Source organism: Dermacentor silvarum, chromosome 1 (genome assembly GCF_013339745.2).
Source record: "Dermacentor silvarum isolate Dsil-2018 chromosome 1, BIME_Dsil_1.4, whole genome shotgun sequence".
Classification (NCBI taxonomy): domain Eukaryota; kingdom Metazoa; phylum Arthropoda; class Arachnida; order Ixodida; family Ixodidae; genus Dermacentor; species Dermacentor silvarum.
The window spans coordinates 233,715,035-233,728,680 of NC_051154.1; the positions used below are offsets into that span (position 1 = coordinate 233,715,035).

Consider the following 13,646-nt stretch of genomic DNA (forward strand, 5'->3'; position numbering starts at 1 on the left):
AACCAGTAGGGAAGTTGCAGCTCACCGTAGGCAGGTGAAATATAGATTTCCTTCAAAATAATGAATATTACTTGAATATACTACCCCAAGCACGCGAGCAACGAACACCCAAATTTCCATTTTTTTTTTTCTTAATACAAAGTTATCTCGAACTTGAACGTGCGCGAGGCTGTAAACAACCACGTGCTTCTGACATTGTTGGGGACACGTATTATTCTTCAGCTGTCTGGTTTCACTTCTTAATCACGAATAAAATTACCTAGATACACAGATTTGTTTGAAGATAGCCATAATTTTAAATTCAGGAGTTTTACGTGCCATAATCACAATCTCCCGATTATTTTTCGCACCTGGGGTTCTTTAACGTTAACCCAATGCATGGTACCCGGGAGTCTGCATTTCACCCCCATCAGAATGCGCCCGCCGCGGCCGGGATTTGATCCCGCGACCTCGTGCTCATCAGCGCAACACCATAGCCGCTAAGCCACAACGGCGGGTATACCCATGATGAATTCATGCAGCAAGATACATGGCTCAAATCACCAACTCTTCAAGACGTAAACGTCACAGGTGCACGCACCGCGACACGTATTGTATTTCATGCTTCTTTGTAATATCTTGTCCGCCCCGGAGTGCTATTCTTAGCTGACACCATGAGGACTTGGATAGCAAAGGGGCACTAACGTCGTGGTCGCTTATGCCATGTGTCTCGCGTAGCTGACGCCAGAATTTAAAGAAATATGCAAGTGCTACGTAGCTGGACACAACCAAGGCAATGTTGTTTGCCATCGCTTGGAGCAAGTTAGACTATTGTATTTCGCCCAATTACATTATAAGTTATTATTAATTAATTAACTTCTGCAATGTTATATTCAGAGAAAAAGCGAGCGGCACTTTTTCGTGTTTCGCGGGCTTTCTTTCGGGCTAGGAAAAATATTTCATGTAGCCTGTATGCAGCAACAAAAAGCATGGATCGGGAATTTTTCAGGATTGTCTACAGTTTTCTCTTAACACTTTCGTTCTGAATATCAGAGATGTTGATTAAATAATAATAGCTCATTATGCAATTAAGCGAAATACAATAAATAGTCTGACTTGCTCCGAGTGACGGCAAACACCACCACCTTGGTTCTGTCCAGCTATGTGGCATTTGCATATTTTAAAAGTTCGACTAAAGTTACGTGGGACAGCCTGTATTCGCCTTTCTATAGTACATGCCGTAAATACTTCTGCTTACACTATTATAATTATTCTGCTACAGTACCTTATTCAACTTCAAACTTCCAGCCATTTGTAAAATATAGCCCGTCTCTCTCTCTCTCTCTTACTCTCTATCTCTCTCCCTTTGTATCTCTTTCTCTCTCTGCCTTCTAGGAATTCCTGCTGCTGGCCTTGTTTCTTGTTCAAGGCAGTCGCAGCCATCAGCCCGTCTTCCATGCACCCGTCGTGAGCCTGGAGCCCATCGACGCGGCCGCACCGGCCTGGCATCATGGTGGTAGTTACGCGCACACGCACATACTACCCTCGGGACCAAACTACGCGCACCAGCGCATCGTCACCCACGGCGCACCGGTGATCCACTACGCCCACCAGGCACCAGCCATCGTGACCGTCCACAAAACCAGCGCAAGACCTCTTCTCTACAATGGGTGGCAAGCGCCCATCGCGGCTTACGTTAAGCCAGCCACCATCGAGACGCACGTTCCGGCGCCCATCTTCACAGCCCTGGCGTTCAAGCATCCGGTGACTACCGCCAAGTTGTTCCAAACGCACCACCACCGCCCCCACCACGTGGTGACGACATCCCATGCCCAGACGTACGTGCCTCCGGCCCCCATCGGGCGCGCCATCGTTACTAGTTACTTCAATGTACCCGGTTCAGGTGTGTCGGGCGCTCCCGCGGGCTTCCCGTCGTTGGACACCTACGACCGCAGCACCGCTTTCTCCGACGTTAATCCACGAGCCGGTTTGGCCTCCATTGGCGACCGCAACGAAGATTACAGCCACCGCGGCTGGATCAGACCTTCGGCACCCCTCTACAAATCGATTAAGGGTGTCCGAGCCGAAGACAATAGAGTTCGTGGCTGGACAGGGCCGTCTGGCCCAGCGTACAAGCCGGAGACAGCGCCTCCTTCCGCCGGACTAAATGACGAGGAACAGTCATCCATGAGGGAGCACCCGAATTTCCCGGCACCTTCGAGACAACTGCCTGGCTATCCTGTGCCCACAAGGCTCGAACAGTCGTCGTCGTGGCCCGCATCCTTGCAAGATGATTCCCAGCAATCGCAATTCGGCTCCAGGGTGACCCGTGGTGCAGCGAGACGACGCGGTGGAGGAGTGAGCCCCGGCTTCGGAGACCGCGGAGAACTGCGTTGGCCTTTCGAAATTGACTTCGCCGCCCTTAACAAGCAAGCAGAAGAGGCCAGTGACAAACCAGAAAAGGCGACCTCGGACAGGGACAGCGCCGAAAGTTCAGCGTAGTCGTTTTTGTTGTTCAAGAGTTGTAATTATCTGAGACGCTATAACGCCAACGAAGCAGGCGTGTAACATTTGTATATTACCGCGTTTAGTTTACTGCGGCAGCGAACGGAAAGAATGAGGGTGCGTGGCGCAAAAGATAAATGCAAACCCGCTCGAATAAACCCTACCATTCAACCGCTTCTGTTACCGGACGCTGTCCCTGCAGCTATCTGGTGTGCAGTCTGTTACCGCTCCCTTTATCAGGCTTTGACGCTTTGACACAAACCGGAAGCTGGGCCGGAGCCATCACTACTGTCATTACTTAAAAAAAAAAACTTGGGCTGGTCAACCCAGTGTGCTAAACGCAACACGCCCAGTCACGCCTTGCGGTTCCTTTCTTTATAGTTCACTAGCTGATATGATTATTAATTTTTATAAGGTAATATGGTATTTGTATGTTCAGTTACTACCGTGTCAGTTATTCTAAGCTGACGCTTGTAACTCGGGCATCGTAATTCGCTCCATTATTCGTTTTATAAGAGAAGCCTATGGGCTCAGCACGCAGCAAAACTCGAGCTCATAACTTTAGATTATTAAATATTTCGCCCCTTTAAGAATAAAAAAGAAAAAGAAATATGAAATGCATGAAAAACGCCAAGATCGTATCACTATATCAACGCTGGATTGCACCAAAATGATAGAACTATTCATAGCGTTCCGACTGGTCTCCAGGTTTGCTCTATTCGGTGCCACGGGCACCGTACTTTATATCAACGCTTTCTTTGTATGCGTCAAATAAACAATAACCTAACCCTACATTGTGTCGAAACGAGAGAGAAAAAGGATGCCTAAAAAGACAGGGAGGTTAACCAGAGGTAGTTGCTACTGAAAAGATGAAAGTAAGGGAACGAAAAACTGCGCGGTCCATCGAGGGAGGTCGGGGATGGGAACGAAGTGTTGTAACTATGCCTCACTTCAATTTCACATCCATTTTTTTTTCTTCTACGTGTCCAGTTCTGATCATAATCACACCCTCTAGCTTTTTGACTGTTTTAAATTTACCTTCTGCCATTAATTGTAGAAATTAAACATTAATAACCATATCCATCGTCGCCTACATATTTCATCTTTGCTGATGATCTCCATCGACATGTATTCAGATTTTGTTTTCACCATTCATTTACTATATTCAAGTTGGACGTTTAAGCAGTGGTTACGACTTCTCTGTACTTCAATATAGTTGTGCTAAATAAATGAATTAAAAATTCGTCGCTCGTGTTTCTTATTCGTGAAAATTTTTTTAAGTGACCACTCAGTGGTTGCTTCTAATTTAGAGTGTAATTTTCATATATAGTGTTCTCGACACACTTACCTTGAATCCTGGGAATTACAATTTTCACTCATTGACTTGAGTGCAGAAAACAATTACGGCTGAATGGGCATTGGTATTTCCTTCTTCATTACCCAAAATGCCATAGTCACGAAATGAGCAGAGATCTCTGCTAATGGGTCGTCGACTTAAACACTTCAAACACACCCTAATCATCTGAGAAATACACACACAAACAGCCTCAATGAACTTCTCTGAAATCGACATCATAACATGCATCAACGAGTAAGCTTTCTTCCCTTTCGCCACAGTCTGCAGGTCTCCGTCCTTTGAGATGGAGACAGCCTATCCAAGATGTACTCAGTCTTCGATTGAGTTGCTCATAACGTTTACATACCTTTTTCAACAAGTGGATTTCGTAGGCACACCCCCATTAGGCTTCTTAAATTTTCGATACCCACAAGAAACGACTACTAGGAATGCGTTAACTAAAGACAGCAAGCAGCACGAAACTTAGTTCCGCAGGAAAGATTATCTTGCTCTACGTAGAAAAACATCAAATTCTGGGGTTTTACGCGCCAGTACCACAATATCATTATAAGGCACGCCGTAATGGAGGACTCCAGATTAATTTTGACCACCTGGGGTTCTTTAGCGGGCACCCATTGCACGGTACAGGGGCGTTCTTGCACTTCAGCCCTATCGAAATGCGGCTGCCGCGGCTGGAATTTGCTCCACGTAGAGGCTGCTCACGAAGACAGGAGATGAACTCGTCACACATTTATCGCTTCTGAACAGGATGGTTGATCTGTGCATTACAAGCAAAGAAGTTGACGCCGGCATGAAGGCGCTCCTCGATTTTCTCGCGGAATAGCATCGCATCAGCGGATTCCTGCAGGTACACAAAGGCGCAGTGAACAGTGCAGGCGGTGCTGTCAGTGCTGAAAACTTTGAGGGTTCCACACAGAGAACTTGATGTCTCCGGCAAGCACGAAAAGTATTCTAGCTTCATCTGACCGTGACAACGGTATCAATTCCTGTGTGCTGTCTTCAAGAGCTGACCGATCAGCGTTATCAGCGTGATCGTTACTCATGTTGCTGCAGTAACTTAGAAGCCATTGAAATGTGATATGGTGCCTCTTCTCGGTCAACGTATGAATGAGATCTCTCATCTCCAACGCCAGTTGTTCGTATGGTCCACACTGCAGGGCTGATGGTAGTCTGCAGCGTCACTTTCGAATCGCAGATATGGTCCCTCTTCGAGGTTGTTCTTTGCCAACACGACGAACTCCATCACGAAGAGCTGCAAGTTACACGACGGCTACGCGTTGCGTGTAAGCTTGTTGAGAGCTTGCATAAGCTGGAGCGAAGTAATTAGCTGGTCGAGTGTCTCATTTGGAAACCTCGTATACTCGGTAGGGGTTTCAACGGTTGTGCCTGGATCCTCTATGCACTTATCCTTAAGATTTTGCAGGAGTTGGTCGACTGTGCCAGGGAAGTTAAAGAGAATTCGCCTAATAGCGTGCTGACTCTCCCACAAGAGGCAGCAACAAACTTCTTAAGAGAAGGCAACTGAAGTCGCGTAGCGACGGAGACGCTACGCTGGCGCGAAACATGGAATCCATGTTCCTCAGACACACAAAAACGCAAAGTGGCGTATGATGTAACGGGAGATACCAGAAAAACGCAACGTGTTCGGGAATTTCCCAGGGCATTTCACATACCTCCAAATTCCTCTAAGCGTCGGCGTTTGAATGTCTTTCAAACGTACAAAAACGCCTCTTGTGCACTCAATAACACTGATTAAAACTCAAAATTCAAACGTGTTCTTGTAGACATTCTCGAAAATATTTTATTACATTTTCAGCACTCGTCGACGCACCAGCTGCTATCGGCATTGCACGTCACCTTCTCCCAAGCATGAAAAACTTCGCAGCTGTTATTTATATATTATAATCCTCCCCATAAAGTAAACGGCATGGTTGAACGCACAATATTTGCCATTGTAGAAAATAAGTTGCCATTGTAGAAAAAAAGAGAGAGAAAAAAAAGGTGAAGGAAAGACAGGGAGGTTAACCAGACATTATCTCCGGTTGGCTACCCTGTACCGGGGGAGGGGTAAAGGGATTCGACAGGAGAGAGAGAGAAAAAATAAGTACAAAAAAGGGGAAAAAAGGAAAGAAAAAAAATCACACACACACACACACAACTGAACTGTTTCTGTGGGCATTGTCAGTCTGCGAAGGCGTTCTAGTGTTGAATAGTGTCAACGTCCCATCCTACGTCACACAGTGTACAGTCACAATTTGTCACTGAGTTTGGTGTCTTTTAAATAACGCAGCAGTGCCTTCAAGGTGGCTCGCGCTGTTTTTCGTGTAGGCCAGTTTACAAGGATGTTGATTTGTGTTATTAAGCGTTTGTCCAGTTGACAATTGTATTATTTGGCCATTGTAGAAAAACTGCGTGGTGCACATGGTGCAGTGGTTATTCCAAAAGGACGACGTCAAGGTCATCCTGGAAATACGTATACATTCGCACAGGGGGTGTCCCAGCTATTACGCACCAAATTCAGCTATCCTGCACTAAGTGTCGAATAACGTCAACTGATTTGACATCAATGACCAAGATGACTATACAAACCACACTGATATCCTCTTCTGGTAAACTAAGGCTATTTAGCTTGTGCCTCTTATTTCGTTTTTTTTTTTTTTCAGGAGATGAACGGTCTGTTATTGTTTCATAAGCTTTAGAAAAAGGTTTTATAGGATTTTCATGATGCGCCATTTTTATAATAGTACGTGCTTTTCTGTTATTGCGCGCGACCACCATGACCCTACGGTCGTGCATAGCCAGTGTTCCGTAGATGACAAATCATACATGTCGAGGGTTTGTCTAAAAGACAGACAGAGTTCTATGAACGTATTCCTATATAGTTACGGGGCGTGGAACGTGTATGGCGAAAAGCAGAAGAGAAAACACGCACATTCGAGACATAGACACGCAGCGCCCTACCACATGAAGTCAAAACAAATTGGAGGACGTAGCGAAGGCCTATGCAAGAACATTAAACGTGCTGTACCTTCCCAATGGCTATTACATCTCCAATGGCAAGAACAGAACACAGGGGTCATTAGAATTCGCTCCTGTAGAATAAGGCGAGGAGCATTTACATGCTCAGGATCCTTTCGATAATGGCTGCAAAGTTCGATGAATAATGCTAATGCCGTCGGTCGTAAACCTCATTTGCGGACTGGTCCAATATTCAGCAATGTCAGGGTTAAAAGGCAAAACGTTCATTTCCACAGTAACTAACACGTCCCAATTTTCTGTTCACTTATTTGAAGAAGCAGTGTGGCTTCCTTAGCATTAGGCGCCTCAATACTTGCTTCTGGAGCCTGCGAAGAAGACGCACCATATTTCAGCATAACATTATCACATAACATTATTTCGCATAAACAATTTTATGTGTTTTCATCATGATAGCTCAGTATTTCAAACAGCCATCCCTTCGTGCTTCTTTAATAACTATAAGGAACAGTGGACCTGCAGCGCGCGCCAGTGATTTGCTTGCGGCCCGACTGATCATACAGATGACCGATAGCATATTTTTCTCGGAGGACACATGCACTGTATGTAATTATTATTTGGCATGACTTGTATCCAAACAGCGTGATCTTCAACTTGCACTGCCTAAATTTCTGCAAATACTGACGTGACTGCCGCCATGTCATGACGCGCATTCTTTTCTCAAAACTGGAATCCTCTTTTAATCCCATTTCGCCCTTCCCCAGTGCACGGTAGCCTACCGGGCTCAGCCTGGTTAACCCCCCTGCCTTTCCTTTATTACTTTTCTCTCTCTCTCTCTCTCTCTCTCTCTCTCTCTCTCTCTCTCTCTAACCTGGAAATGGCAAAGTAGCCTCAGAAGATTGACCTTAGGCAACTTTGTCCTTAAAGCAAAGCTCAGATAGGTACAACTACGCAATTGCTTGTATCTACACTGCATATACTTAAAAAGAAAGGCATCAAAGAACCAATGTCACCTGCCTCACCCAAGCCACAATGGTCTCGGCCGAAGCTGTAGCAAGGACTTGTGGCAGCGCTTCACACGGCTTTGATGATCTGCTCTGTGAGCTCGTATGCCATATACAAAATATATCGCACGTACACGGAGCAGGCCTGTGCTAGCAACAGCAACGCCAGCTCGACAGCGAACGCGTTTGAGACAAATTGTATACGTGGATGTATGTGTGCAGCGTGGTCATCGCTGCCATCGCGGCGAAATTTGCTACAGGCTATATACATGTGAGGAAAAAGCGGCTGTCTGCCTCGGATTCAGAAACTTTCGCCGTCCTCACCTGCATCCCGGAGGGCGATGACAAGCCCGGGACTGCATTGGCCCTCCTTAGGGGCACCGCTTATATTGAAAATAGTCCACGTTAGTTAGTCCAATACGCGGACATCTAGACGGTGCCATTGAGAATCAACCCTTGTCTTTGACTTCTGCTGATGGCGTGAAACCCATCGCCGTTCCGTCGCTCTCCTCAAAATCGCGTGGGTATAAGCATCAGCCGCGCGGTAGACAGTCAAAATGTGGTCACCATGCTTTTCACTAGCTTTCAGGTATTCGCTCTGTCCCGCTGTCTCTCCATGGGCGCCTTCTGAAGACTTCAGTCGCAAACTCTACTCCGATTTCGTGTCTGTATACCAGGAAATTTCGCCGCATGTCGTGAGACAGACGCATGAGAATGATATTGCGCTGAGGTGTCCACGAGCGCACCTTCATAGGCGGGCTCAACGTTTCGCGGCAAACGGAATTGTTACGTCAAACGTGTCGCGATCACTTTAAGGCTAAGTTGATAAGGAGCTCCGAAAAAGACTTCATTGGAGTCTTTGATATATTATCTTCTTGCTAGACACTACAGTTGTTATCATCATATATGCAACGCCGGATAGCAAACCAAAAACGGTTGATATGAATTTGTTGAGCATGAATAATGCAACATGTGCACAAACTTGCTTCAACAAACAAGAAGGAACCCTGTATAAAACGGCGGGAAACGTAAGTGAACCTTACCACAGCTTCTCTACGAAGAAGTCCAACGCACCTCCAGATCCGAACAATTGCCCCACTGGATAGCAGCAAGTTTCTCTTCACCTCCTTTCGGCTTCCTAAAAATTTAAATAATTGGTGATCAATACAAAAAAAAACGGATCCAATGCATGTGACGTTGCTATATTTAAAAGTTGTATTCAGGTTGTGTCTATTTTCATTGACGACAATCTGCATGTTTTACGTCTTGTGTTCTCAGTTAATTAATGTTCGGTAAAATACCCGTGCTCCCAGAGCAAATGACGCTCGCGTACCACAATTTCAGGCAAAGCACGTCCCCGCCTTTTGCACCACCACCTTAGTTTCCTCCTATACTGCAAGAAAACTGAGCCAACATGATATAGACGCTGTAAAATAGCTGGACTGGACGCAGAATGAGCCATGCTTCACTCTGGTTTTTGTTTTAAGTGCGAATATGTCTATTTCTGTTCCTTTTTGCATTCAGCAGTAATATTAACTGTACGCTGTCTCTATTACATGGCGGTGCATCCCAATCGCATCTGCAAAAACTTATATCTTCTCTACAAGCTATAACAACCATTGCCGACGCTGTCAGTTTCATAGACATCAGTCAAATATTCACGCTGAGGACTTGTGAAAATCCATTGTACAAGCATGTGTCCACACTGAAGGAAAATCAATTATGAAGTACCTGTAGCCAGGCTGATGACCAGCCCGGCCGCGATGGTGAACAGGACGCTGAGTACACTCATCCAAGGGGCGCTCACGCCGTAGAGTGGAAACACATCTGACCTAAGGAAAGAACAGGTATGCACAAAAGATTTAAGGGCGCAAATAGTGACGACGTCGCGGGCGTATTGAATAACATTACGAGTATGTGTAAGTCAATAAAGGAAAACATCGCCCACAAGTACTTTTCAGTAACAAACGTGCAAAACAGATTGAACCCACGGATATTGTGGTGATAGAACATGGTTACCGCCATCTGCTATGCAAGGGAGAAACCGCATAAATATTGATATAACTTTGTTTGTACGTTTAAAATGACAGTTCTAGCACGTGACTGTTAGGTGTGCGAGTAATGTCACCATAGAAAGTCGACCACAAAAAGACGCACGGCATACGCTCCACGCCAAAGTGTTTTCCTCTCAAACTGTCAATACGGCCTTCTGAATAAGCTACAATGCTACAATTTCAGCGGGAGTTTGGGGCAGTCAAATAAAATATTCTGTTCATTATCTGTGACATGAAGTTCTGCTTACAGGGTCTGCTGTCCCATCGACTCGACTGTACGTGGACCAACTCACCCTACGGAAGGAACGAGGCCGGCGGGCACGGCTGTGACGTTGTACGGACAACGGTTGAGGCTGACGTCCATTCTGGGAGGTTCAATGCCTGAGAAACTCCTGCCCACCGAGTGCCACAGCTGCAACGCCAACGCCAGCAGTGTCGCACAAGTGGCGCCCTGGGTCATCATAACAGCAGCATTATTGTTCAGTAATATACCCTGATGCCTTCATCCAATGGTGAGTCCAGTGAAAATATTGCCCATGTCCTGCTGTCTCCGGAGTACGCCCGCATCAAATAAATAAAAGAGCCATCTTGAAATTTGCTTAAGAAGAATCACGCAGCGCGGAGTTGTCGGAATGATAATTAAATAGGAACATTATAAATATAAATATAATTGAAATAAGCTTTGTATTTTGTGCATGAATAACAAGGATAAATACTGCAGGGTTTACTAATGCATGGTATATTCATCAACAAGGATGGCGATGTGGGCTTGTTGGCTCATCATCTTGGAATGGCATAAACTATTACGCAGCACGAACAAGGACACAAGAAGAAACGAAACACGCACACAAGCGCTCAAGTGCGTGTTTCGTTTCTTATTGTGTCCTTGATTTTGCTGCGCTACACGTCATGCCATTCCAACGTTCCTCAGCTAGCAGCTACGAATTGTGCTAATAAAAATGAGGACACGATCTTGCATCGCATGACTGACCTCTTTCTTTTATGGTCACGATTGTGCAAGGCTATCATGTCAGGGATAAATATGTTCTTCCCTCATGCAAAGGTAGCAGTTTCAGAGCTGTTTGACACGACACAAGGTTTTGTCCTTGTACCTATTCATCCCAATGACAGGGATACAACCTCAGCAGAACCAAACATAAATGGATCATAATAATCCACTGGGTTCTACTGATCCGCACTGGCTGTAATCTTGAAGGGGTTCTACGCGTTATAACGTTCACATGATGGCCACTAAAGCCTGACCTTGGGGTACGACGCTGTCGATAACCGCGAGCTCTCGAAAGTCATTTGTTCTCAAAACCCGTTTGTTGCCTGCCAGGCCCTATGGTCTGCATTCGCTTAGTTTACTTTTAATGCGATGGCAATTATATGGACACTCCAAGCGCATTTTCGCCGTTCGCGTCAACGTCGGCGTCGACGTGATGTCCTGTATAAAGTCTAAGGGCGATAACGCCGTTGCCGCACGCCGTATGCTTTATGTGCGAGTTAAAGTGTGCGGGAGGAGCCGACGATTGCGGCTCAATCTCGCGCGCGCAAGGGAGGAAAGCGGGAAGGAAGCGCGCCATCATGCGTCACGTGCTAGGTTCCGGGGGGGAGCAGGGTAGGGAAGGGGGGGGGCGGCGTTGTACTCCCGCAACAACTGCGTATCCGCGGCCGCGGCCGCCATATCTTGAAAGCGATCTGCGTTGAGGACCGAGTCTAGGCGCTTCGAGAGCTCATACCTTTGTGCGTGCTGCGTTCTCGCCGCTCTGTTTGCGTTGAAGCGATAGACAGCACGAAAGTCACTTCGCTCGCTGCTGCCGTTGCACTTCCTCACGCCAGCGTTTTGACAGCGAGTGTCCGCGCTCATCGAGTGTGATCTGTTCATGTCTGCCTGTGCGCGCTCACACCATGCTTGTTAATTTAGTTAGTAAGCGAACGTTTGCAAGTTTATACGGCCGATAAAACTAATATCCCTACTTTGTATAGCTGTCTATTAATTTCCTAGTGCAATCGATGCTTCGCCTTTCGGGCGAAACTGCGACTTTTTTTCAGCAGCAAAAAGCGTATTGTCAGAGAAGGATCTCCTCCCTCTAACGATGGCAGGGGTAACTTAGCGGCAGCTTCAGCGTTTCCGGATCAGTGGCTTACAGCTGACGTAGCGCGTGACACAAGAGAGGAGACATAACATAGCCGTCGCAGTTAACGGAGAGCATGTCAGCGAATCCGAGTTAAACTACCGTGTTGTCCTTTGCTGCGTGCGGAAAGCGACGAACACTTCCTCCATGCGGATTCTCGTTGTACGGTGCACATGTGCGTAGTCACTTGATTTATTTGGCTGGAATCCGTACGCACCTACAGTGTCATTTGCAGTTACGTTGCTGCTTGAGCCGTATCTAGAGCTCGTAAGCGATAAGTTGGGTGAAGTACCGGAGCAGCCTCGCTTATAAGCGGGTACTATGCGTCTCTGATTTGAGGCTGAATGAGAGCGATTGGTACTCATATGGCGTTAGCGTCGGAGACGCTGCTTAACCTCCCTTGTTTCCTTGCTACCCCTCCCCCTGTCTTTATTGATATATCAGAATTTACTATCAGAACCCTTACAGGGCCTAGATTGGAGTGGGTCATATTTGTGCTGTAATCTGAACAACATTACCATAACATAAAACGCATACTTCGAAATCACATGTTATAAAACAATATGCCTACAATACAATAAAAAACAATATTACAATGTCCTACGGTATCACATGTCACAACCACATTACAACAATACGAACATTTTGAAACAATTACAATTGCGCCTTTGTCTTTGGCACGAACATCAAGCCCGAATTAGAAGCACCGCAATCAGGCGAGAGAAACAGTCCCCTACTAAGAAAGACACTCTTGAATACGATAAAAAACACTGTTCTCGACCATTCGCGCTTACCACACGTTGCGGCAGATTATTCTACTCACTGGCCGTTCGTAAAAAGAAATAGTTAATGTAACAGCCTTCAGAAAAACTAATATCTTTAACAAACCTGGTATTATTGTTTGTTGTCACCCGTGACTTCGTTTCATTGATATACCGATGCTTGTTAACTAGTACAAGTTCATTTATTATGCCATAAAAGAGACTCCCTTTTTTCTTTTTGGTTTCCTTCGTAATTTCAGTAAAAGGAAGTTCGCTCTGTAATGAAGAGGTGACACTGAGTCGTCACTTCGATATTTGAAAAAAAAAATGAAACGCAAAGCGCGCCGTTGGACGCCCTCTAGCGAAGCCCACTTTTTTGTCCATGCAGATTCCACACTTCGCACCAATATTCCAATATTAGACGTACTAGCATTTTGAACGCGGTTTGTTCGGTCGGTGCGGGCGCGAGTTTGAGCGCCAGGCACTGCATAAACCCAGTATTTTACTCGCCTTATCAACAATATTATTTATGTGCTTTGTTCAGCGCAGGTTTGAAGTATAGTGACACGCAAGTATTTATACTCTATTACGCGAACACAGCGCAGCCGTGTAGGTAAATTCCAACTGCGTACGTTTATGTGTTAATGTAATGCATACTGTTTTTTTTTTTTGCAAGTTTATGGACATTTGTCATTTCCTACACCATTCATTAATTTTATGCAAGTACTCGTTTGAGTTTGATTTGGTCGTCTACCAATTTGATTTGAGTAAACATTATGCAGTCGTCTGCGAACAATTTGGCTTGAACCGGTGAGTCATATATGAGGTAATTGATAAATATGAAGAACAGCAGGGGTCCGAGCAAGGAACCC

The 13,646-nt window shown here is 45.7% G+C and overlaps 1 protein-coding gene across 1 annotated transcript in view; it reads right to left on the reverse strand.

Moving 5' to 3' along the window:
• Window positions 1-6,241: 6,241 nt before the first annotated feature.
• Window positions 6,242-13,646, reverse strand: part of LOC119437815 (sodium-dependent multivitamin transporter-like) — a 52,446-nt gene continuing 45,041 nt past the window's right edge. Inside the window, exons 13-16 of the mRNA XM_049660118.1 lie at window positions 10,169-10,326; window positions 9,553-9,653; window positions 8,865-8,959; window positions 6,242-7,185 (exon numbers count right to left, since the gene is read on the reverse strand). Of these exons, the coding sequence (XP_049516075.1) occupies window positions 7,099-7,185; window positions 8,865-8,959; window positions 9,553-9,653; window positions 10,169-10,326 (441 nt within the window). The 3' untranslated portion in view covers window positions 6,242-7,098. The remainder of the gene's footprint in view (window positions 7,186-8,864; window positions 8,960-9,552; window positions 9,654-10,168; window positions 10,327-13,646) is intronic.